The 24686-nt window shown below is 46.9% G+C and overlaps 1 protein-coding gene across 1 annotated transcript in view; it reads right to left on the bottom strand.

The window, feature by feature from the left end:
• Window positions 1–24686, bottom strand: part of HCN1 (hyperpolarization activated cyclic nucleotide gated potassium channel 1) — a 478812-nt gene that overhangs the window by 98986 nt on the left and 355140 nt on the right. The window contains exon 5 of the mRNA XM_088469496.1: window positions 12523–12741. Within this exon, the coding sequence (XP_088325622.1) occupies window positions 12523–12741 (219 nt within the window). The remainder of the gene's footprint in view (window positions 1–12522; window positions 12742–24686) is intronic.

Here is a 24686-nt window from a genome sequence, read left to right as displayed (position 1 = left end):
TTAGCGCAAGTTCGGATTAGTTCGGATTTATCTCATTGGCTATCCAAAACACGTGAGAGCCGGATAGCCAATAAAATAAATCCGAACTAATCCGAACTTGCGCTAATATGGCAAAAAGTACCAAGTAAAACCGAACCTGCACATCTCTAAATTTTATGTTGCGGCCATTGGGTGTACAATACAGTGTATATGTCTCCTTATGGATGTACAGAAAAGAGGATGGCATAGCTGGCAGGTAAAAATGAGTGCTCAGTGTGCAACTAGCTATGTCTTTCCATGTTAAGCTACTATAAATTGATCAGAGCAGGATGATAATGTGACCTAGACCGTCCCCGTCCTCCACACATGTGACATCATGGTGTCACTAAGAGGGGGCCGGGCCACAGGCAGCAGGAAGCTGGGCTCCTAAGGATGCGCAGGGTGACTCTTTGGGGATCTGTGGGCTGCAAGGTGACATTCCAGGCTCTCTGAAAGCCAAAAATAGGTGACATGTTGCTAAGACGTTGCCACCAAGTCAGCCTTGTGCCCTAGGTGGTGGCATCGTTCACACACCCCTAGTATATTCCTAAATTTGGCCAGGTGCTTCCAGTCCTGCACTAACCTGAACAGAGATAACTGCCTGTATTCCCAGCTCTGTTCAAAACATCACAGAATGCCAGAACGTCTCTCATCTTTACTGTACTTGCAGTATATAAGGTAGCGCAATCTATATGGCAGCAATGAGCAACCCAAAAAACTTAAAGGGTCACATGTGCAACCTTCAAACCATCAGTGATACATTAAAACAACACACTAGAGGTCTAGTTATCAAGCAATGATAAAGGCTCTGTCACAGCTTCACATCATTTATCAAGAGGTCAGCCCTGCAGAAATCACAGATTTCTCTGGCAGTAACACAGTTAGATCCATTTGCCTTTACTGAGCCAATTTATCAAGCGGTAATCAATGTTTTAAGCCATCAATGGATAATTGACGTCAGCTGCGCAGAGCACTCTGTCCTGTCACCGTCAGCGCTGCTGGTAACAGAAAACAATGGGGGGCACCTTTTTCAAGAGATATTGCCCAGGGAATGAACTTTGATAAATTGCGGCTGTACAATATTCTGCAACATTGCGATAAACGGTGATACCGTACAATAATTGCCGCAGCTCTACATACACATATCAGCAAGCATTTTAATAAAGATTAATAAATGTATAATTAATATATAGATGTAATAAAACGTTCTGACAATTCCATGTGACTGGAACTGGCCCAATGCAGTTCTTCATCCACGAAGTTGTTATAAGTAGAGATGAGCGGGTTCGGATCTAAGAGATCTGAACCCACCCGAATTTGGGGGATCCGGGGCAGCTCGGATCTCCCTCCCTTCCCCGGATCCTTGACCCGAGGCAAAACCTCGCAACCCCTCTGTCGAGTCGTGAGGTTTTGTTTTCAGCGGGCTTAACGCTGATTGGCTGAGAGAGCTGTCTGTCATGGCTCTCAGCCAATCAGTGTTAAGCCCATTGAAAACAGCACAAAAGAAGAAAAGAAGATGGCACCCATCATCCCCTGCCGCTGGCACCCCCCGCTGCCGACACCGCCGGCATCCCCACTGGCAGCATCCCCCGCTGCCGACACCACCACTGCCGACACTCCTGCACTGCTGCCCAATGTACTGAGGACACCGTCAGTGACCCCCACACTGCCGACACTGCCGACACTCCCACACTGAGGACACCATCAGCGCCCTTGCACTGCCAACACAGTCAGCAAACCTGCACTGAGGACACCGCTGGCACCCCCACACTGCCGACACAGCCAGCAAACTTGCACTAAAGACACCGCTGGCACCCCCTCACTGCCGACACAGCCAGCAAACCTGCACTAAGACACCGCTGGCACCCCCACACTGCCGACACAGCCAGCAAACTTGCACTAAAGACACCGCTGGCACCCCCGCACTGCCGATACAGCCAGCAAACCTGCACTAAGACACCGCTGGCACCCCCGCACTGCCGAAACAGCCAGCAAACCTGCACTAAAGATATCGCTTGCACCCCCGCACTGCCAACATCACCGGTACCCTTCACTGAGGACACTGCCAGCACCGCAGCACTGCCATTCCATGTACTGAGGAGGACACCGTCAGCAACCCCGCTCTGCCGACACTGCTGTCACAGTAAGTGTACTATTGATGTATCCAACCCACACTGTATAACCCACTGTATTCGTGTTGGAAATTAGAAACTGAACTGCCACATGTTAGTGCCGCCCACTGTGTCACTTAGCTTAGTCAGCCAGCTAGCTGGATGCAACCTTTTGGCCTTAACTAGATGAAGCAAAAAATATTGTGAGGTGCTCAAAATTGATTGGAAATTACTAGAAATAAATGTTATTGAGGTTAATTATACTGTAGGAACAAAAACAGGCCCATTTTATGTGATTTTAGCTGTTTTTGTGATTTTTTTTTAAGAAAAAATCCAGATCCAAAACACGAAAACAAAACACAGAGGTGAGGTTTTGGCAAAACCAATCCAGATCCAAAACCAGGGTAGATCCAGATCCAAAACCAAAGCACGGGAGTCGGCGCACATCTCTAGTTATAAGCTGCCCCATAATAGAGAATGCTTGTTCATATGTGAAACTAAAAATAGATGTTTTTGCAGCACACCTGTGCATACAGGACCTTCCGAAATATGTCTTCCCTTGCCTTAATAAGGTAACAGGAAGGATGCAGGAATTCTACAAGGAGCAATGAGCAATGACTGAGACCTGGTGGTACAGACTACACGCCTCTCCTCCTAGGATCCCAGATGTGCTGTATTCGCTGCACTGCGCAAAGCAGGCTACAGGTGACGCTCATTTGAACATTAAGGGCCTATTCAATTTGGAGCGAAAAGCCGTTTTCGGTGAAACTTTTTCGCCGATGACGTAATTTTCGCCCATTTAATTTATCCCCGTATTGAATTTCAGCGTCTTTTCGCTGGCGCAATAACGCAATTCAATGTAATAGGTGGAAAAGTTTTGCCTGTGAACACCCCCTTGACGCTAATTGTGTTAAAAAATTCAAAAAACCCCAAAAAAGCACTTTGAAAAAAGGGAAAAAAAAAATCAAAGTGGGGGTACAAATTAAAAAAATAGCTAAATAGCCTTTGGGGGTTTTTGAAGTATGGGGGAGGTGTATTGTTGATTGCAGGTGATTGCTGAAGGTGCGTTTTGGCACTTTTTAATGCTTGACTTTAGCAACTTTAAAATATGCTTGCACCCATTTTCATGTACCCCAAATTTGATGGGAATACTTACTTTCCCCCAAAAAGTTGCAAAATGCTATTCTACAGCACTTGCTGACAGACGCCAAATAGCGCCTATTGAGAGCATTCAAAGATCCCCAAATACATTCAGCAGGGCTAATTGGCGGTACCCATAGCGAACCCCCATGTCAGAGCATCTTTTGGGGTGTGTCAGGCTGATTTCCCCAAAAATGACAGGACTTTTCGCCTGTTTTAGTTTTGCCATGTCCCATTTTCGCCAATTTGGAATTGAATACGGGGATACGCGGGGACGCGTGCAATACTTTTTCACGCAGAAAAGCGGCGAAGACGGCGAAAAGTCCAGCAACTGACTTTTTGCTCCAAATTGAATATGGGCCTAAGTAGAAAATAAAATCTGGGGATGATAGGGCATAAAATGGATAATAAAGTAGGAAGGAGCGGGAGCCACAGATGGAGGCTCAGTCGTTACTGATCACTTGTCCTATTAGATGACACTGCCCTGTAGTGTAGTGACAGCAAGCAGTAATAATCAAAGGGTAAAATATTCCTTACAACAAAGAAAACCCTTGCACAAGTACCATACATAAAGAGCCAATCTTACCTACTCTCCTGGAACGTCCAGGTGGCTCCCGAATCTCGGGTAGGTCTCCCGGATGCTTAGGCAATTTTTCCCAGAGGCTGCCCAGTGCCGCCCACTTGCCGAGTGAAGTATGCGGACGATGAAGCATTGTATCATTGTACAGCGTGGGACAGGTCATGATGGTGTTGTACATTTTGGAGGGCATTGCGCAATACAGATGTAGCAAGCAAAGGTAGCTCCAGAGGCGCAGTACAAAATTCAAATAGGGTCACACCAACTGCCACCCCAAACTTCACCGACCAGGACTCACTGGCAGTTGGTGTGGTTCCCCTATTTGAATTTCGGACTGCGCTGCAGCCCCACTTCTGGAACCGCCACTGGTAGCAAGCGTCACATTGTCTCTCAGTGAGTCACGCTGCCATTATTATAGCACATTGTGGCGTTTTAAAGGAAAAATATTTTGTTCCCGGGTTTCCCAAAGTGTTACAAATGAATTAATTTTTTTTTTACAGGAGTCTTCTACCTCCCGATGTTTTACTGCTGGATTTCCTATTCACACTCTATGTGACTACTTACAAATAAAAAGAGTATGTTTTTTTGGCCAGCCCAGTCTGACATAAGATGTCGCTGGTTGATGCTTTGTGGTGGTAACCAGGGGGGGTTAGGATTATACAATGAATGACTTGGGCAGTCAGTGCTGGTACTATATACAATTAGGGATGAGCGGGTTCGGTTCCCTGAGAACCGAACCCACCCGAACTTCGGGGATCCGGGGCGATCCGAGCCCAAGCTCGGATCTCCCTGTCTGCCCCGGATCCCTCTCCCGAGGCAAAACCTCGAGATCTGCTGTCGGATCTCGAGGTTTTGCCTCGAGCGGCCATTTTAAAAAAAATGCCTTTGCCTTTAATGGGCAAAGTGCTGATTGGCTGACAGAGCCGTCTGTCACGGCTCTCAGCCAATCAGCATTATGGTGCTCATTTGCATGTAGCACGGACTCGTGAGATCCGTGCTACATGCATCTGTGTGATTGACAGTGACACAGAGCACAGATGGGTCAGTGAGACCCGTCTGTGCTGCTGTGTATTTCAATGACACAGATGCACGCACGGACCAGGAGATCCGTGCTACTTGCATCTGTGTCATTGACACAGAGCACTAACGGGTCCGTGAGACCCGTCTGTGCTGCTGTGGTAAAAAAAAAAAAAAAAACCTGTGTAAAAAGAGAAAAAAATGGCGTGCCCCCCCCCCAAAAAAAGAGCAACCAGCCCCGGGCATTAGTGACCCAGTGCTGGGTGTGCTTAAATACAGGGGACAAACGACATAGGGGTCCCCTGTACTTAAACACAACCGGCACTGGGCTAGTCAGAACCAGAGCTGGTTGCCAAAATACGGGGGACAAACGACGTAGGGGTCCCCCGTATTCTGCGCAACCAGCTCTGGGCTCTGATCCGGTCCTGGTTCTGGAAATACAGGGGAAAAAAATGAGTAGGGTTCCCCTGTATGTTCCAGAACCAGCACTGGACTTTTTCTAGCGGGGGGCTGATGCCACAGCCAGGGGAGCCCTTTCACCGGGCCCCCCAGCCGCAGCATCAGCCCTGACCGCTAGTCAGCCCAGGCCGGGGATCCCTGGAGAGCTGGGGACCCCCCCAAAAAAGGGGTCACCCTCTCCAGGGCACCCCAGGCCCAGGCTGATAGCCCGGGGCTATCCCCGCCACCCCTGGTGGCGGTGGGTGGCGGGTTGATTGTGTGGTGTGGTGTAAATAAAGAATATCAAACATTGTCTTTACAAGTAGAACTGCAAGTCCCAGCAAGCCTGCCCCGCATGCTGGTACTTGGAGAACCACAAGTACCAGCATGCAGGGCATTAAGGGCCCACTAGTACCTGTAGTTCACCTGTAAAAAAATGTTTAAAAAAAACACAGGACACACACACCGTGACAGTATAAGTTTATTAAACATACATACACACACACACACATGTACACATACTCACCTATGTAACCCTGTAGCATCGGTCCACTTGTCCGGTAAAGTATCCATAGGGGACCTGTGAAAAAAAACATACTCACCATCTCCTATGCGAGGTTCTGTCCTCTTCGTTCCAAAGTAGGCATCCCCGGACTTGGCAAAAAAAAAAAAAACGAAAACGCGATCCACGAACTTAGTACCGTTCTATAGAACGGTACTTCCCGAATGAGAGCTTAGCGGCGGGGTATCACCATGGAAACCCCGCTGCTAAGCGTTCATTGGCTGAGAGAGGCCATCTCCCGTCTCTCTCAGCCAATGAACGGCTCCCTCCATTGTAGTCAATGCTGGGAGCCGCAAGGTTATTAAAGTTTACCCTGCGGTTCCCACCATTGACTACAATGGAGGGAGCCGTTCATTGGCTGAGAGACGGGAGATGACCTCTCTCAGCCAATGAACGCTTAGCAGCGGGGTTTCCATGGTGATACCCCGCCGCTAAGCTCTCATTCGGGAAGTACCGTTCTATAGAACGGTACTAAGTTCGTGGATCGCGTTTTCGTTTTTTTTTTTTGCCAAGTCCGGGGATGCCTACTTTGGAACGAAGAGGACAGAACCTCGCATAGGAGATGGTGAGTATGTTTTTTTTCACAGGTCCCCTAGGGATACTTTACCGGACAAGTGGACCGATGCTACAGGTTACATAGGTGAGTATGTGTACATGTGTGTGTGTGTATGTATGTTTAATAAACTTATACTGTCACGGTGTGTGTGTCCTGTGTTTTTTTAAACATTTTTTTTACAGGTGAACTACAGGTACTAGTGGGCCCTTAATGCCCTGCATGCTGGTACTTGTGGTTCTCCAAGTACCAGCATGCGGGGCAGGCTAGCTGGGACTTGCAGTTCTACTTGTAAAGACAATGTTTGATATTCTTTATTTACACCACACCACACAATCAACCCGCCACCCACCACCACCAGGGGTGGCGGGGATAGCCCCGGGCTATCAGCCTGGGCCTGGGGTGCCCTGGAGAGGGTGACCCCTTTATTGGGGGGGTCCCCAGCTCTCCAGGGATCCCTGGCCTGGGCTGACTAGCGGTCAGGGTTGATGCTGCGGCTGGGGGGCCCGGTGAAAGGGCTCCCCTGGCTGTGGCATCAGCCCCCCGCTAGAAAAAGTCCAGTGCTGGTTCTGGAACATACAGGGGAACCCTACTCATTTTTTGTCCCCTATATTTCCAGAACCAGGACCGGATCAGAGCCCAGAGCTGGTTGCGCAGAATACAGGGGACCCCTACGTCGTTTGTCCCCCGTATTTTGGCAACCAGCGCTGGTTCTGACTAGCCCGGTGCTGGTTGTGCTTAAGTACAGGGGACCCCTACGTCGTTTGTCCCCTGTATTTAAGCACACCCAGCACTGGGTTACTAATGCCCGGGGCTGGTTGCTCTTTTTTGGGGGGGTGCACGCCATTTTTTTCTTTTTTTACACAGGTTTTTTTTTTTTTTTTTTACCACAGCAGCACAGACGGGTCTCACGGACCTGTCATTGCTCTGTGCCAATCACACAGATGCATGTAGCACGGATCTCCCGGGTTCGTGCTACATGCAAATGGGCACCATAACGCTGATTGGCTTCCTGTCTGCCACTGCAGTGCCACTCCTAGATGGGCCACGTGTTTGTGCCGCCCCCTTGTGTCGCTTAGCATAGTCATCCAGCTTCCTCGGTACAACCTTTTGGCCTAAAAACAATATTGTGAGGTGTGAGGTGTTCAGAATAGAGTGGAAATGAGTGGAAATTAATGTTATTGGGGTTATTAATAGCGTAGGAACAAAAAAAGGCCCATTTATGTGATTTTAGCGGGTTTTTTTATTTTTTAAGAAAAAATCCAGATCCAAAACACAAAACCCAGAACCCAAAACACGGAAGGGTGGTTTTGGCAAAACCAATCCAGATCCAAAACACGAAGAAAGATCCAGATCCAAAACCAAAACACAAAACACGAAAAGTGTCCGGTGCACACCCCTATATACAATACAGTAATGCTGAGTTAGACAGTTATGTTAGTGTGTCGCAGGCAAAACTGAAATGAGTGGCGTATCTATAATGGGCGCACCCATCCTGCACCAATTCAATAAACTTACCTACTGTGGCGGCTGCCTTCAACTCAGAAGAAATCTCGGAGATCATGAGGCCGGGGATACGAGCATGCCCTGTGCCAGGTCCACACTGCGCAAGAGGGGGGGGGCGTCCGGACACTTCACGCCTGCCCCTGACTAAAACGGCATAATATACTAAGATCATGATATGATGGGTGTCAGTTTAACTTTTGCTACATCTGTAAAATTGTCTGTAGTTTAGTGAAGGGGAAGTTGCAGGCAGAGGCTTGATGTCTTCATGAGCTGAGTCTGTGACCACCATGGCTCCTAGAGTGTTCTGTGCAATACAGAGGTCTTTCAAGTAAACTAGTATAGCGAAGAGATGGAGATGCACTAAGCCTTGGAGTGTGATAAAGTACCAACCAAACAGCTCCTAACTGTCAGTTTACAGGCTGTGTTTGAAAAATTACAGTTAGGAGCTGATTGGTTGGTACTTTATCTCCATCCATTTTATCTCTCTCCAAGGCGCCCATTTTCATTTACAATGCGATCTGGACGCGATATTAGTGCCCATAATCACATTGCAGAATGCGATTACATCGTCGGGATGTATTAAAGAGCACCCACAGGGACAGGGGCTTCCAAAAAGAGCCCATCCCTGCAATGTGCTCCTAGTGCTGCCGGGGCTAAGCCGCATGCGCGGTCCCGCTGACCACCATACACAGTGCCCATTTCTGGTGGAACCCCCTGCCGGCTGTACCTGCGATGTGTAGCTCATAGGCTAAAATGGACTACCGCCATCTTCAGATGGTGGTAGCTGCGGGGTCCAATCTCTGGAATGCTTTGCAAATATGGCAGCACTCTCCACTTATCACTCTCCAAGGCTTAGTGCATTTCCCCAAGTGCTATTGTAGATTCTATTATCAGTCTATTGCTTGGAAGCCCTGCCTGGTGCAGTTTTCATCATCGTTACCATATCGCCTCCTGTAAATCAATGCAGCAGCCGATGTAAGATTTAAATCCAATTCCAATTGAGTAATTCATACAAAATGCCAACTACAATGCCAACTGTCCTTAGTATAGCTTATCAGTGTGACGTGTTGCCGAGAAGTGAGAAACAAGGGCATTCCCATCTGCCACTTGTATGTCCCTCTACAAGACATACTCATCACAGGAAAACAGTTATGCAGAACACTGTCTTGTGCCTCCATTACGTACAGGTCCTAATCCTTATAGCAGTCCAGATTATCTTTCCATTGACCACATACAATCACCAGTGAGGAACCGGCTTAGTTTGTTTAGCCCTCCAATAAGACAGGTTTCTAGGCACAGATAAACAAAAATAATAATAATAACTGATAGACTCAGCACAGGACGTACCATGCATCTGCATAGAAGGAACATAGAAGCATGCAGTAGACATACTACACATGTATGCTCGCACATCTTTGCTGCAGTCGCACAAAATAGCCCCTCTTGGCGAGCCAGTGTAACGGTCACCTAGGACTCACCGTGCAAGACCTCTAGAATTACTCAGGCGAGGTCTTCACCAATAACAGCCACCCACTGTTCCCATAGAAGAGGACACATTCACTGTACTTAGGTGGCTCTCTGGACTTACTGTAACTCGAGATAGTAGAGGCTTGCACAGATAACTTAGGGCCACTAGATGTTAAGCGACTGATGGAGAAATGGCTTAGAGAGCCGAGGTGGCAACAGGCTGAGATATGGCCTTGTGGGCCGAGGTGTGGCTAGACAGCTGGGATATCGCTTTGAGAGCCAAGATGGTAACAGACTGAAGTGCAGCCTTGTGGGCCGAGGTGCGGCTGATAGCATCTAGGCTCTCAAAGCCACATCCCGGCTATCAGCTGCACCTCGGCCCACAAGGCTGCACCTCAGTCTGTTACCATCTTGGCTCTCAAAGCCACATCTCGGCTAAAAAACTGAGATGTGGCCTAGTGTGCCGAGCTGCAGCTAGACAGCCGGGATGTGGCTTTGAGAGCCAAGATGGTAACAGGCTGAGGCGCGACCTGGTGGGACGAGGTGCAGCTAGACAGCCAAGATGAAGCTTTGAGAGCCAAGATGGTAACAGGCTGAGATAGTATAGCTGACAACAATGAGCATTGAGGCCACAAGCACAGCACAACCAGGAACACCGCAGGCAGCACAAAAATAAACACTCTAGATGACGGAGTGAGAGTGTGGGATTGGAGTTCTAGAACTTAGCAGAACAGGCACAGACGAGCAGGACCATGACTGGCAGGAACCAGAAGGACACGTACAAACACGCTATTTCCGGCGATGAACCAACAGGCTTGAGAAAGATGCTGAACCAATGGATGTGAGGCAGGTGATTATTGGAATCTACAGGTGAGAAAGAGGCGTCATCCAGTATCACGAGCCGCAAACCTGTGTTAAAATACCCTAGCAACTGGAGATGTCGTCCCAGTACGTTGTCCAGGAGCATGATTCCGGGAGAGTGACTGGCGACCAGGAGGAGAGATACCCGGAGCATGAGTAAGTAACAAGGCACGCTGGCGACTTGTAACAAACAGGTCCTGTGAGACTCTGCTAGTGGTGGATGTCTTTTTTACGTATTTTACAATGTGACTAGTACGCACCAGCAGACTGTGCAGATTAATGTGATATGTGACACTTGTATATCCGTGTGAGACTGAGTCTCTCAATTAGCATGTAATGTGCTACGATGCAGCAGCCGCAGCTTTTCACCATGCCAAGTTAACAGACCCTGTTGCACACAGATATATAAGTGTCACATATCAAATTAATCAGCACAGTCTCCTGGTGCCTCCTAGCTGCATAACAGTTGCCTGATGCTATCAGAATAGCGGCTAACACCAGGCATGTCGCGCTGTATTGAGGAGAGATGAGAAAGGACACATCTGTATGTGACAGCATCTGGTGTAGTGTGTGTTGTGATGACTTGGGGTAATTAGCTCGGTAGATGAGTGTCAGTGGTGCAGTGTTATGTGCTTTAATTAGGGTCCACACATTGCCTTTCAAGTTATAAATAAAATAAAAAGTGCTTTACTCTCAGCATATAAAGGAAAATAACAAACGCCTAGCCCCCATTCAGGGCACTGACTCACTTCTTCGCCCCTGACTAACCTTGGGCAGCTAGTCTGCAAATAAAGTCCAAAGTCTCTCTCTGCTTCCTGCAGAGTAATGCTGGCCATACACGGGACGATTGATCACACAATTTGGGACGTTTCTACAGGTTGGACAGACCAATCATTTGAAAATAGTTGTATTTTGAGTCTTCTGCGACCCCGATGCGCGTCCCCGCCGTCGTCTAGTTGGATCAAAGATCAGATAGTTTTGCAGAGAGATCTCCACTGATCGTGTAGGAATTGACACACATTATGTGATGTGATTGATCAAATTGTATGGTCTTATTTGAAATAGTTGCATTTTAAATACAAATCATCCTGTATCTGAAGGGAAGAATTTTCAAGGGAAATCGTGCAACTGATCTGACCAACTTTTGAATCTCACCGTGAATGGCCACCTTAATGCTGGTTTCTCAATTATCAGCTGTCCTGACACAGGCTCAGGCCTGGTCTTTAGCTGGCTGGCTGCCACAGCCTCACAGTTGCATTCTCAACACAGTCTTTTAGAGGTTTAGGGTTCTCCCTACCTCCTGTAGGTCTGAACCCCGGCTTCCTAGCCACCAGTGGCTACCCAGCACACACTGGTCTCCAATTGCAGTCCCACCTGGACTGTCTGACTGCTCTAGCCCTCCCTTGGCTCTGTGCAAAGGGCAGCATCTAGGCGTGTTCCCACACTACCTTTCTACTCTGTGTGGGCAAATCTCTCCTGTCCCACACACAATCTGCTACTCATCAGCGCCATCTCTGGTGATCCTCTCACAGTATTTGTCTATTTATGTTTGCATCGCTTTTTGTTCTGTTTACTATTTTAGATCCTAACATATCAATATGTTTGATCCATAATAATCTGAATACATACCAAGCAGTAGATAATTCTAGACTACAATAAGGTGGGCTAAGGATTCTTCACAGTTTGTTAGGGCACGTGCAAAGTATAATTTCAGAAAAAGTAGCAACATTTGTTATAAAATAAAAATAAAAAAATAAAATTAACTCCAACAAAATATAAACATCATTATGCTATTTTGAAATAAAAACTATATCAAATCTAAGCATGTTGTGTCAGTAACATCACGGATCCATAAATATCTCTGGTTACTCCTGTACATTTAGGGGCATATTCAATTAGCCATGGGGTTTACATATTCAATTAGTGGGGATACCCCGCGCGCAAGTCCCCGAGACCCCGCGCGCGAGTCCCCGCAGTCGGACTTTACCTCGCAGCTCATGGAGGTATGAGGTAAAATCTGCATAAAAACCACGAAATCGGGCTCGCGCACAGGGAGAAAACCTATTGATTCTGCAGTTTATGCGGAGTCAGTGTGTTTCCTTACACGAGTCCTGATTTTTCGGCGCGGGAAAAAGGCTATTTTATTGAATAGCTTTTCCCCGCGCCGCGGGGATTTTGGCCGGCAATTGGTCGCGGGGTAAACCTCGTGGCTAATTGAATATACCCCATAGCCTTTAGAATGTAAGACTTAGGAGAATATAAAAGTAGTTACCTTTTCTTGATATTGTCGACGTGAGGAGTCTAAGGACTGGATTAAGGCTGTAGCGTGGCCCACAAACATGGCGTAGCACGTGGCACCAACAATCATACTCAACATAGTTATCCAGAGGTCAGACATGCTAACGGGAGCCCGGGCCCCATAACCAATGCACAGCATATGGCTCATGGCTTTGAAGAGTGCATACGAGTACTGTTTTCCCCAGGAATCATTCTGAAAAATAATAGTAATCTTAATTAAACACATACGAATTTTACTAACAACAAATACATGAATAAATGATAAATGAATAAAACATTTCTAGCCACATAGTTGAAACAAAACCCTCGTGCAAACCTCTTCATGCATGTGCAATGTGTGTGTTCCACCTCTCGCTGGGGAGCAATGCCTCGCAGAGCCTGTCCAATGCTGCTTATCACACTGAACTAAGATGATTAGATAGCTTTCCTAACTCTCTCATGTATCTACTCATGCTTGTACATCAATTGCATTGTGCTTTAGGGGAACTGTATTCCTTTATTGTCTGTAAAACTAAAGATAGATGATTATCCTGCTAGTGCTCAATTAAGAATAGAGACAATGGGGTATATTTACTAAAGGTTGATGTGGGGTTTTTGGTGTATTTGTAGTCGATTTTCATTCGATTTTGCAGGTTGGAGATTTACTAAAGTCAAAATTGACTATAAAATCAAGTCCCGGCCAAAACCAAACATCGGCACTCTCACATATAGATAACTACGGGATCCCCAATAATAATAAAATCGACTACAAAACCAACATTCAAATTCCAAAATACTGTAAATACACCTGCCTGAGGCAGGCGATTTTGGGAGATGCATGCACAGATCACTCTGATCTGTGCATGCTTCTTATGGTGCGTACACACGTAGCGATTTAAAAGAACAATTTGAACGATAACGATATCATTACCGTTATCTTTCAAATCAATCTTTTAAATGGGCCCTACCAACTTACCATCGACCAGAGATGTGTGGCCACATATGGACAATATCGATATCGTCCATCGGCCGTGCATGCCGGTCAACCTGCTCGATTTCGAGCAAGTTACTATAGGGACCTGCAATCAACGATCGCGGATCGCTATAGTGTTCGGTAAGTTGGTGGTGTGCTGGATGATCGATATTGATCATCAAGCATACCAGGGAGGGTGCATAATGATCTGCCAGCGATAACATATCGCTGGCAGATCACTACGTGCGTACGCACCATTAGGCTTAAAAGCACCTGAAAGTAAAAAAAAAAAAAAACGGTGTGGAGTCCCCTCCTACATCCATAATTAGTCCTGTACCTTTCAGCCTGGTCTGGTCATGGAATATTGGGGGGAAAACTGGCAAGGGGTTCCCCCTATTTTCCATGAAACAGGCATCAGGCTGAACCAGCCATGGCTGTAATGCCATAGCAGGGAGACACACAGTGAGGAGTCTTCCTGCCAAACCATTAACCAGCCCCAAACTGGTCAGCTCAGGGCTGGCAATCCTCAGAAAGTGGGACCCCCAAAAAATGGGGGCCCCCCACCTGAGCATTAACCAGCTGTAAATACTAATGGTTAAAGGAAAATAGGAATTATCCCATGCCTGTTTTTCCCCTGATTTCCATGACCGGACCAGGCTGAAAGGTTCAGGGCTGACTATGGGTTTAGGGGGGGATCCCACGCTGTTTATTTATTTATTTTTTAACTACTTTTTTAACCCTAAAAAGCATGCACAGATCATAGCGATCCAGATCATACCCACAGCTTAGCGAGCGGCCTGGAGGCCGGGGGAAAAAAAAATAAATCCCGCCCTGATTCAGAGTGAGCACTCGCAAATAGCAAGCGCCTCTGAATCAGGGCCTCAGTTCAGTGTTAGTGCATGTCAGTGTTAGGGCTGCTTTTCGGATCAGTTGTCCCGCAACTGGAGCAATTCTTTAGTACCCACCAAAGTCCTTGATAATGTACAGTACTCCCATAGGGCTCTATTTACTACAATACGCATATTGAATGCAAATTGTAGTGTGATATTAATTTAACGACTGAATTTGCATTGCGAATTCAGGCAATATCACAGGGATTTACTACAAATCCCTTGCAGGGACAGAGCTTGCGAATCCCCTTCGGAGCCTTATCACGGTATTTTCGTAAAAAATACAGTGACAAAGTGCCCGCGCATGCGCCAACCGGCCCTCCCGGCGCTAAGCCCTGCCCCCGGTGCTAAGCCCCACCCCCCACGATCGTGGACCCCCCGTGACCCCCCTCCCTTAATTACACTGATCTGAGCCTCCAGTGATGTTCTCCATGCCTCCGCTCAGGTGATCTCCCATACTGCACTGGACCCCGATCACCTGATGACCGGGCAGCAGTGCACTATGGGAGACCAGCTGACCGGAGGGGAGTCATCTCCGGAGGCCCGATCACCGGTCCCTGGAGTCAGGTAAGTAAATTTTTTATTTTTTTTGCAGTGATCAGCTTGCGGTCTGTTTAGACCACACAGCTGATTACAGGGACCGACTCCTGGCTCTGCTCTCCCCATTGCAGCAGGGCAGGAGTCTGGTAACCGGGGGAGACCCTGGATAACGCCACCTCCAGGTGGCGTTATTATAACAGGGCTTTCCCCGATATTTTTTTACAATTTATTTTTAGTAACTTTGGCCAGATCACATTTCCCATTACAATTATGGGAAATGCGATCTGATTACTAAAAATAAGTGATACTTAGGGGTTGGAGTAGAATTTTACGAATTGTACTCCAATGGCCCTGTAATAACTATAGGTGATACTAAAATAATGTGAAAAGGGTGTGAAAACACCCTTTTTCACTTTATTTTACTCAAAATAATGTTAATAAATAGACCCCATAATAAGAGAAAAATCACTTGATCATGGGTGTCAACAGTCTGTAAGCCCATTATACAGTTAAGGTGCGTATACACTGGGTGATATTACTGAGCGACTGCACGATTACGACATCGTAATCGTGCAATCGCTCAGTAATCGTGCACTTTTATGTCAGAAACGACCAGCGATGCGCACTCCCGCTGGTCGTTTCCGACATTGTCCATCGCCTGAACATGCAGCACAATCTGCAGATAAAGACAGATTGGCATGTTCAGGAATGATGGAGGGTGCCTACACTGAACGACTGATCGTTCAGTGCAGACACTACAGGGGATCAGGACCGACTGTACGATTACGATGTTGTAATCGTACTGTCTTTCCTGATCGCCTAGTGTGTACGCACCTTAAGTGGTTTCCCACACAAGCAGTGATGTGTTCGGCAGGCAGTGATGTGTTCTTCCTGTTTTGTTCACACATCAATAGGGATCAATCAAATATTCACTGATGTGGAAAAGGATCCAACAATCAATTTCTATGGCCATTTCAATGGGGTTTTTTAAACATGTAGCAAACAACCTAATTGAAATGAATGAAACATAGGAATGAATGTGCTATTGTCATGAGTGGAAAGAAAATACAGCTATACAGCATCAATCTTGTGGACTAAGGGCCTGATTCATTGAGGATCGCAACTGCAACAGCGCGTGTAGTTGGCCGATTGTTGTGTACTGCGCAAGTGCGAAGGCACCACTGCGATCGCACTGCGATTAAGCAGACTATGCAGAGCAATCGCTGAGTGATTGACAGGCAGTGAGCATTTGGGAGTGGTGCATAAATGTAACCATTGCTTGAGTACTCACTGCGTGCTACGAGGTTAGCAGTAATTCTGCGTGAGGGGTCGAAGGTACTCGATGTCACTGATGTTTGTGGAGGTTTGCCAGGTATTACAGATGTGAGATAGCGGTAGTGGGAGGCAGTGGGCGTCTCTATGCTGGCAGTGCAACGGCAGTGCTATAGCAATCATTAGCATATTTTCACAGCAGACCAGTGTGCGATTATGGAGCTGCGATCGCAATAGCGATCCTTTTTGAATCAGGCCCTAAATCCAGAACATGAGTATAATATTGTAAATCCATTATAAAGCACCTAGGGCTCTATTTACTACAATCCACATTGGGAATTCAGATTGTAGTGTGATGTTACCGACTGCATTCGCATTGTGAATTCAGCCAATATGACAGGGATGTACTAAAAATACCGCAAGCTCTGTCCCTGCGAATCCCCTCCGCACACTTATCTCAGTATTGTCGCAAAAGTGACAAGTGCTCGCGCATGCGCCAACCGGCCGCCGCTACGCCTCACCACCCGCGATCACGACCAACCCCTATAACCCTCCCCCTTTATTACACTTACCTCCGGTTATCGGTGCTCCGGTGATGTCCTCTGTGACTCCGGTCAGCTGACATCCCATCCTGCACAGGACCCCGGTCAGCTGATGACTGGGTCACAGTGCAGGATGGGAGACTAGCTGACCGGAGGGAGGACATCACCGGAGCCCCGATCTTCGGTCCCTGTATCAGCGTGTGGTCTGTTTAGACCACACAGCTGATCACTGGGTCCGGCTCTGGGCTCTGCTCTGCCTGTTAGAGCAGAGCAGGAATCTGGTAACCGGGGAAGACCCTGGATAACGCCACCTCCAGGTGGCGTTATTATCACAGGGCTTTCCCCGATATTTTTTCACAATTTGGCCAGATCACATTTCCCATTACAATTATGGGAAATGCGATCTGATTACTAAAAATAAGTGATAATTATCGGTTGGTGTAGAATGTTATGAATTCTACTCGAATTGCCCTGTAGTAACTTAAATTAAAAATAATGTTAATAAATAGAACCCCAAATATTATAACTACACTTCATAATAACTTGTCAATTGCTAACACCTGCAATGTGATATATCACAACATAAATCAACTTTAAAATAAATATCTATTTATGGCTTATTACCATAAATTAACATCATATTAGTTTAATTATAAAGTGTATATTTGCATATATTTATGTTGGTAAATAGGTTAAATTATAACTAAAAACTTGGCACTTAACATTTTAATTAAATCAGAGAATCAATCATCTAAACTGGAAGAAAGAAAAAATTCCAACCTTTTTGGGAATATTTGTGCCAGCTCTAGTTATCGCTCTCATTTATGTATTAATCTGCCATATAGTAAATATATGTTTTGTTTTATATATGTTTTGTTTTCACACCCTTTTCACATTATTTTAGTTTCACCTAAAGTTACTAAAGGGAAATTGGAGTAGAATTCGTAAAATTCTACTCCAAACCCTAAGTATCACATATTTTGAGTAATTAGATCGCATTTCCCATCATTGTAATGCTTCTATTGACTAAAGGTAAATTTTTTTTTCAACTGTGGGAACTATTACACCTGTGCCAAGTAAGCTGCATGCCTGTAGCTCCTTCCAGCATCATATACTGTATTGACCATGGCAGGGTCGGCTCAAGGAGGAGCCGCGCCTTGTGCAGAGAGGGATGACGATTCCCCCTTACCCTGATGCTAATTGGGGGCATACCCATTTAACGCCAGGCTGGGGGCGAGCCCAGCACTCCTTCAGTAGCTGGGTTGCCTCAAGCCCTCTCCCGGCACTGAATGGATGCATTCCTCTTCTACGGGGCTGGCACTGCTGCACAGCTGTGCCGCAATGGTGGTGCCAAACCTCCCGACCACCGGCAAATGGCCGTCGTATCATTTTCAAGGTAATTTCAGTCAGCAGAACCAGCCGACGCAGGACTCCGGAGAGGTATAATAGTTATATGGGTACAGGGTGTGCAGTGTGGGCCCACCTGGACCCAAGGGCCCATGTGCACCACACACACTGCACCCATTATAGATAAACCAATGGTACTGACTCAGAAGTGGAAAATGAGTATATGGTTAGGCTAAAATAGGAATCAAATGTGCACAGGCTCGGGCTGCCTTACAAAAGTATTCAAACCCTCACCCAATTCTCCCATTTTACCAAAAAAAAAAATTCTATGCTGAAATTGTGTTCTTTCTGATATCCGTATTATAAAGCAGCGAAAGTTTTGCCTGCTATTCGGGGGCCAATTTGTGTCAGATTTTCCCCAGGTTGTTCAGATAAATTGGATGACACTTCCGAAACCCCAAGTTTCAATTAGTGCCACAGTTTCTCAGTTGGATTGTGATCGGGGCTGTGACTGGGTCATTGTTGGACAATCATCTGTGTATTCTTCAGCCACCCCAATGTTGGTTTGGCTTTGTGTTTGGGAACAATCGTCTCTGCTTCATATATGAGGAAGGAATATTTCCTCCAGCATCTATGAACAGACCCCTGAATTATGCAAATATTCAGTAACCATCTACTGTTCCCGGATCTTTCTGTAGAAACACAGAGGCAACGGAGAGTGTCAGCAGAAGGAAGATCGCTCCTACGCAATACGAGAACTAAATATTCCACTCTATATCCAGATACAATGAGAGAGGTTTATGAAGCAAAGAGACATTTCTTCAGTGAGCCTGCAGAATTGCCAGCCTGGATAGAAACAAATCCCTGCATCCACAGGGCTGGATTACTTGAGCAGAACTGATTACCGCTATATTTAAATGTTGGAAACATGCAAAAGTTTGTTTGACACCATCTACCTACAGAAGGCTAGAACCAGAGTTAAGATGTGAAACACTTGTTGTCAGGTTTGACCTAAATTGTAGTGCTACATGTTAGTTACTAGTACTAGTACTTCTCATTTGTTCTGACGAGTTGTTAGAGATAATTAAGGGCAATAGGTCTCTCTCTTGCCGCAAATGCGCAGTGAGAAACCCAGGTCAGAGCCCGGAAGTAAAGTTCTGGTGATCGCTATTACTTTACATCATACGTCTATCGGAGGCATTGTCCCTGCAGGAGTTGCTTGACTAATATTTACTGCCAACTCCTTTAAATTCCCAATTTATAACAGATATTATACGAAAAGTAGAACTGCAACCACTTACAATCAATAGAAGACTCTAATACCATATTAAATGCACACACATCCCGACTTGCAGGAAGTGTCCCAGTCCCATGGATCAGAACATTTGTAAAGACAGTTCTAAGACATTTGGGAGATGTGTCCTGCTGAAGGGAGCCCCTTAATTGTCCATGTACCAGTTATAAGTGCTATTGGTGGGGAGTGGCTGGAGGAAACTCAGAACTTCTGCAGTTCTTGATAGAGATGAGCGGGTTCGGTTTCCCCTGTTCTGAGTAGATCCGGGGTCCCAGCTCGGATCAAAAAATGGGGTATAACACCATCCTTGCGGTGTCTGATCTCCCGTATTTTGGATCTGGAGTGCAGACTGTCAGGTCCAACCAGCGGCCGCTACCATGGTAATAGGCCGCCTGTTGGCTGAGAATGGCTGTCTCTGAGCCAATCAATGCGTCCCCATAGACTTCAATGGGACCATTGAAGTCAATAGGGAAACGTTGACTGAGTGACAGCCATTCTCGGACAACCAGCGGCCTGTTACTATGGTAGCGGGAGTTGGTTGGCTCAGACACACAGGCCTGCACAAATCGGTTAGATACGTGCAGACTTGTGTGGGTGTAAAAAAATAAATAAATAAAAAAAGACAGAGTGGGGTTAATGTGTGTGAGCAGTAGGTGGCTGGGGCAGTGCTGGGGTATTTGTGTGAGAGGGAGGTGGATGGGGCAGGGCTGGGGTATTTGTGTGAGAGGGAGGTGGATGGGTCAGGGCTGGGGTATATGTGTGTGAGAGAGAGGTGGATGGGTCAGGGCTGGGGTATATGTGTGTGGGAGAGAGGTGGATGGGACAGGGCTGCGGTATATGTGGGAGAGAGAGGTGGCTGGGGCATTGCTGGGTATATATGTGAAAGTGACGTGACTGGGGCATTGGTGGAGTATATATGTGAGAGTGAGGTAGCTGGGGCAGGAGAAGATATGTGTGAGAGGTCTTTTAACGGGGAAGGGCTGGGGTATACATGTGAGAATGAGGTGAGTGAAGCAAGTGCATATATGTGTGAGAGGTAGGTGAATGAGGCAGGGGTGGGGTATATATGTAAGAGGGAGGTGGATACAGATGGAGCTGCATGTCAGGCCCGGACTGGTGGAGCTGCTGGTCTGGTGCGGAGAGGACGGGCTTGCCAGGGCCCTGCACATGTAACTGGACCAGCTAGCGAGCAACTTCATGGCCTGGATGTAGGTAGGCGAATCCCTTGTGACACCATATAAATAAAGGATAATAATAATAATAATAATAATAATAATAATAATAATAATGATGATAAGAATTATAAGATAGAAGCCTGGAGACTTATGTATCCTGGCCAAAATATCATGCTCCTGCCATATTGCCTCTTATGACACGGTCTAGAATAGATACGGCTTTTGGAACTAGGTTGCTATTGAATTTACTACACTCAGCAGAATGCTTACTCCCCTATAACACTTGCCCTAAAGAAACACACTACAGGCAGAAAGTGGAAAATACATCTATTCTGGCTCAAAGGGGCCTATTTATCAATTAATATTTGAGGGACATCCCCCAAAAACACCTGTTTTCAGGAGTTACTGGCAAGTATTAAGTATCCCCTGAATCTAGAGGGAAACTGCAGCAGATATTGGAGATATCTGTTGCAGTCTCTCATTTTCACTTGCAAAAGCAGCCCCGATAGGTCTCTATGGGTGGCTGCTTTATTGCGGAATTTACCAAGCTCTGGATTGCAAAGTGTTCAGGAGCTTGGCCCCGGTAGCTAACACCATTGTAGTTTATAGCCTACATATCGCAGAAATTACCGGGAGAAGGATCCGCCTTCCCAGCAATGACCGTCCGCACATGCCCAGTAGCACCGATGGGTCCTGAAGAAGAAGGGATGCAATTGCATTAGCGACCACTTCCCTTCTTACACTTCGCAAAAGTAGGCAAACCCTCCGGAATGGCGGCCGCCCCCCCCCGCGCGCCCGCCGCAAAAGTGAGCGGACCGTGGGGGGAGGGATGACGCGATTCACGCTGAATTGCGTCATCGTAGCCCCGTCACCTGCTATATAATGGCAATAAAATTATAAAGCGGGGGGTGGGGCCGCGATGATACGTTCACGTCGTTACGCCCCCACTCCGCCTACTTAAACCGCCCCCACCCTCACTCCCTGTTGCACCGACCAAAATGTCGGTAAGTATGCCTTATGGAGCCCCTGTCCCAATACATTCTCATGATCTATACTGTCATATTGCCGCTATAAGCTCTTACGGGGTTTAATTATGAAGTGTCGGGCTGTAAAACCTGACACTTCTGTTCGTGTTTATGCCCGATAATTAAAAGGGCAGTGCTTTCACTAGCCGTGTCTTGCTAGTAAAAGCATTGCCCTTTTAATTAACGGGCATAAATACAAACCCTTTATAAATAAACCCCCCACATGTCAGAGCACCTTAGAGAGGACACTATGAACAGTTTAATTCGAACAAGGGTGATATTGTCTTGGATGCATTTAAAGCTTACACCATTTGAAATGTGATAGTATAAATTAATGCACACTTAAAGGAGGCAGAAAAAGAACTATAAATTGTAGCAAAGGAACAGACAAATGTTCATACTTGCCCAATCTCCCGGAGGTATCTCCTGTATTAGGCAAACCAAGGTAACCGCAGTCCCATTTGTTTTTGCAATGGGGGATGCAGTTTGGGAAATTTACTGAGCAGAAACGTATAGTTTTTTCTTGCAGTTTGTCCTCGTTAGCTAACGCCATCTTCAGATGTTGTTAGATGCTCTGCCCCTAAGGAGGCATTATCCTCCCCTGCCGACCATCACATTTTGCAATAGCGATCACTTTACTGCCAACCTCATCCAATCGGTGTCTTTCCCAGCAAAGCTTTTTTGTAAAATAGTTTTAAAAAATCATTCCCCATTACTGCAATATGCAGGGATAACAAATGGTATTTATTCAGGGTCCCCACTGCCAGCAGCAATATATAGGCCCAGGAGAAAGAGTGAGAGAGAGTGAGTGAGAAATGGCGCAGGGGAGAGAGAGTGAGGGAGAGAGCTGGCCCAAGAGAGAGAGCGAGCGAGAGAGAGAAAGGTGAAACAAAGGAGAGCGAGAGTGAGATAAAGAGGCAGGACATGATAGAGTGAGAGAGAGTGAGTGAGAAATGGCGCAGGGGAGAGAGAGTGAGGGAGAGAGTTGGCCCAAGAGAGAGAGAGAGCGAGAGAGAGAACGGTGAAGAAGGAGAGCGAGAGTGAGATAAAGAGGCAGGACATGATAGAGTGAGAGAGAGTGAGTGAGAGAGCTGGCCCAGGAGAGAGAGCGAGCGAGAGAGAGAATGGTGAAGAAGGAGAGCGAGAGTGGGATAAAGAGGCGGGACATGATAGGGTGAGAAAAGTAGACCAAAGGAGATTGAGGGCATGATCCAGAGATTGACACTAATCCTGTCCCATCTTTGTATGCAGCGATACTGAGAATGAGATGTAGTTAATAGACTGGCGGACTAAATGCCGCCGGTCTATATCCTGACACCGGAAGACCGGCAAGGGACAGAAGATAGGCGTCAAAATACCGACTCCAATCTTCATCCCGACACCGGAGTGCCGATCGAAGTGAGTCCGGCCATCCCTACCACTTAGCCACTGGGGGGGGTTAGGTTTAGGCAACCCCGGGGGACTTAGGCACCACCTTGGGCGGGTTAGGGTTAGGCGTCGTTGGGGGGAGGTTAGGGTTAGGCACCCCCAAGGGGGATTTAGGGTTAGTCACCACCCCGGAAGTTTAGGGTTAGGTACCCCTAAGGGAGGGTTAGGGGGGGAAGAGGGGAGGGTTAGGTCACTCACCTGCCGCTGTCGGGATTTCCTCCTGTCGGGCTGACGCTGTTGGGATTTGAACCTCCGGCTAAACAGCCGCCGGCATTTCAATCCCATTCCCTGAGAATTGATGCTCATCTCGCAGGCGCTGTCATTTGTACAGAGATGCCCATCGGGTGCGGCTCTAATACGCCTCTGACATTCAAAGACGCACTTTAAAACTTCTGAGCAACCCTATGGCTCCTCAGAATGTCCAGCGGAACTAAGCCTCCAAAGCCGGTGAACCTTCGTACTAAGACGCAGTGGCTGGCTGTGAGACACCGACAAAATGCTTGTGAAACACCCGCAATTGACTAGCCACCCCTGTGTACCTCCCATAAACGCACCCTGACTGTCAATCATCCAAATGCTCACTACGGCCGCAGTCGGCAAGCCATCGCGTCACATGCAGTGCGACTCAGATACGTACAAAGCACATTGGTCAACTGCGCAAATACTGGCATAGCGTCCACTTCTGAAATCAGGCCCTGAGAGGGAAACGAGCCACAGAATCACACATACCCAGGCGTTGCCGGGAGCAACAACTGCTATCTGATAAAAGCAGTTTTGTCTGTGCTGGCTCAGTCTATTTATTGCTTTCTTTTACCAGCTCTTATATTATATATATATCAATTCTAAATACATTCAATTCCATCATGGCCAAACAACACGCATTTCTTTTTAGTATTGATTGTGTTTAGTATTCCAGGCTCTTCTCGATAATGGAAACACTGGATAGATTTCACGTTGCTGCTACAACAAACAATTACTGCTTTTGGCCATTTTAAAATAAACTACCGTTGTCGATCAAAGCAAACACAACATCAGACTGATAGAAAATAGAAGAAAGGCCAAAGTGATCCTCCCTTCCTCCATACATAAAGGATCTAATTCAGAGATGTAGGCAATGCCGAACGATCAACAATGGCCTGTGCATGCGCCGGAACCTCGCTGCGCCAACTGTCATTACCGATGTTTCGCTCACAGTGAGAATTTATTCGCAAAGTGATTGACAGGCAGGAACTGTTTGTGGGCGGCAACGGGGGAAGTAGAGACTAAAACGCAGGCGCGTCGCAACCGTTTTTCGGAGCGTGTCTCTGCCTGCGACTGCGATCCCATATGCAGTGAAAAATGGCCTCGGCATCTCAGTTCCGGTGGCCAATCTATGCGACCATAGAGTAACTAAGTAATCCGATAAACGACTAATCTGTGACTGCTGCTGCGTCTGTGTACGCAGTCACTTGGATTTGTGAAGCTGCCGGTGAGCATCTCAATACAAATCCCGGAGGCTGCGACGTCTGCATATATGTATGCACATCGGCTGCGCACAGATCCGCAGCTGCGGCAGCATTAGCGCACATCTCTGAAGCAGGCCCTAACTCTGGACTATCAATATGCATCTCACTAATCAATACCTTTGATTGATGAAAATAATTGGTTTTGGTATCAGAACTCACCACTCACAT

Source organism: Taudactylus pleione, unplaced genomic scaffold (assembly GCF_031769625.1).
Source record: "Taudactylus pleione unplaced genomic scaffold, aTauple2 ptg000092l, whole genome shotgun sequence".
Taxonomy (NCBI): Eukaryota; Metazoa; Chordata; class Amphibia; order Anura; family Myobatrachidae; genus Taudactylus; species Taudactylus pleione.
The sequence above is the reverse complement of the archived record's forward strand: the minus strand, read 5'-3'. Positions and strand labels throughout refer to the sequence as shown.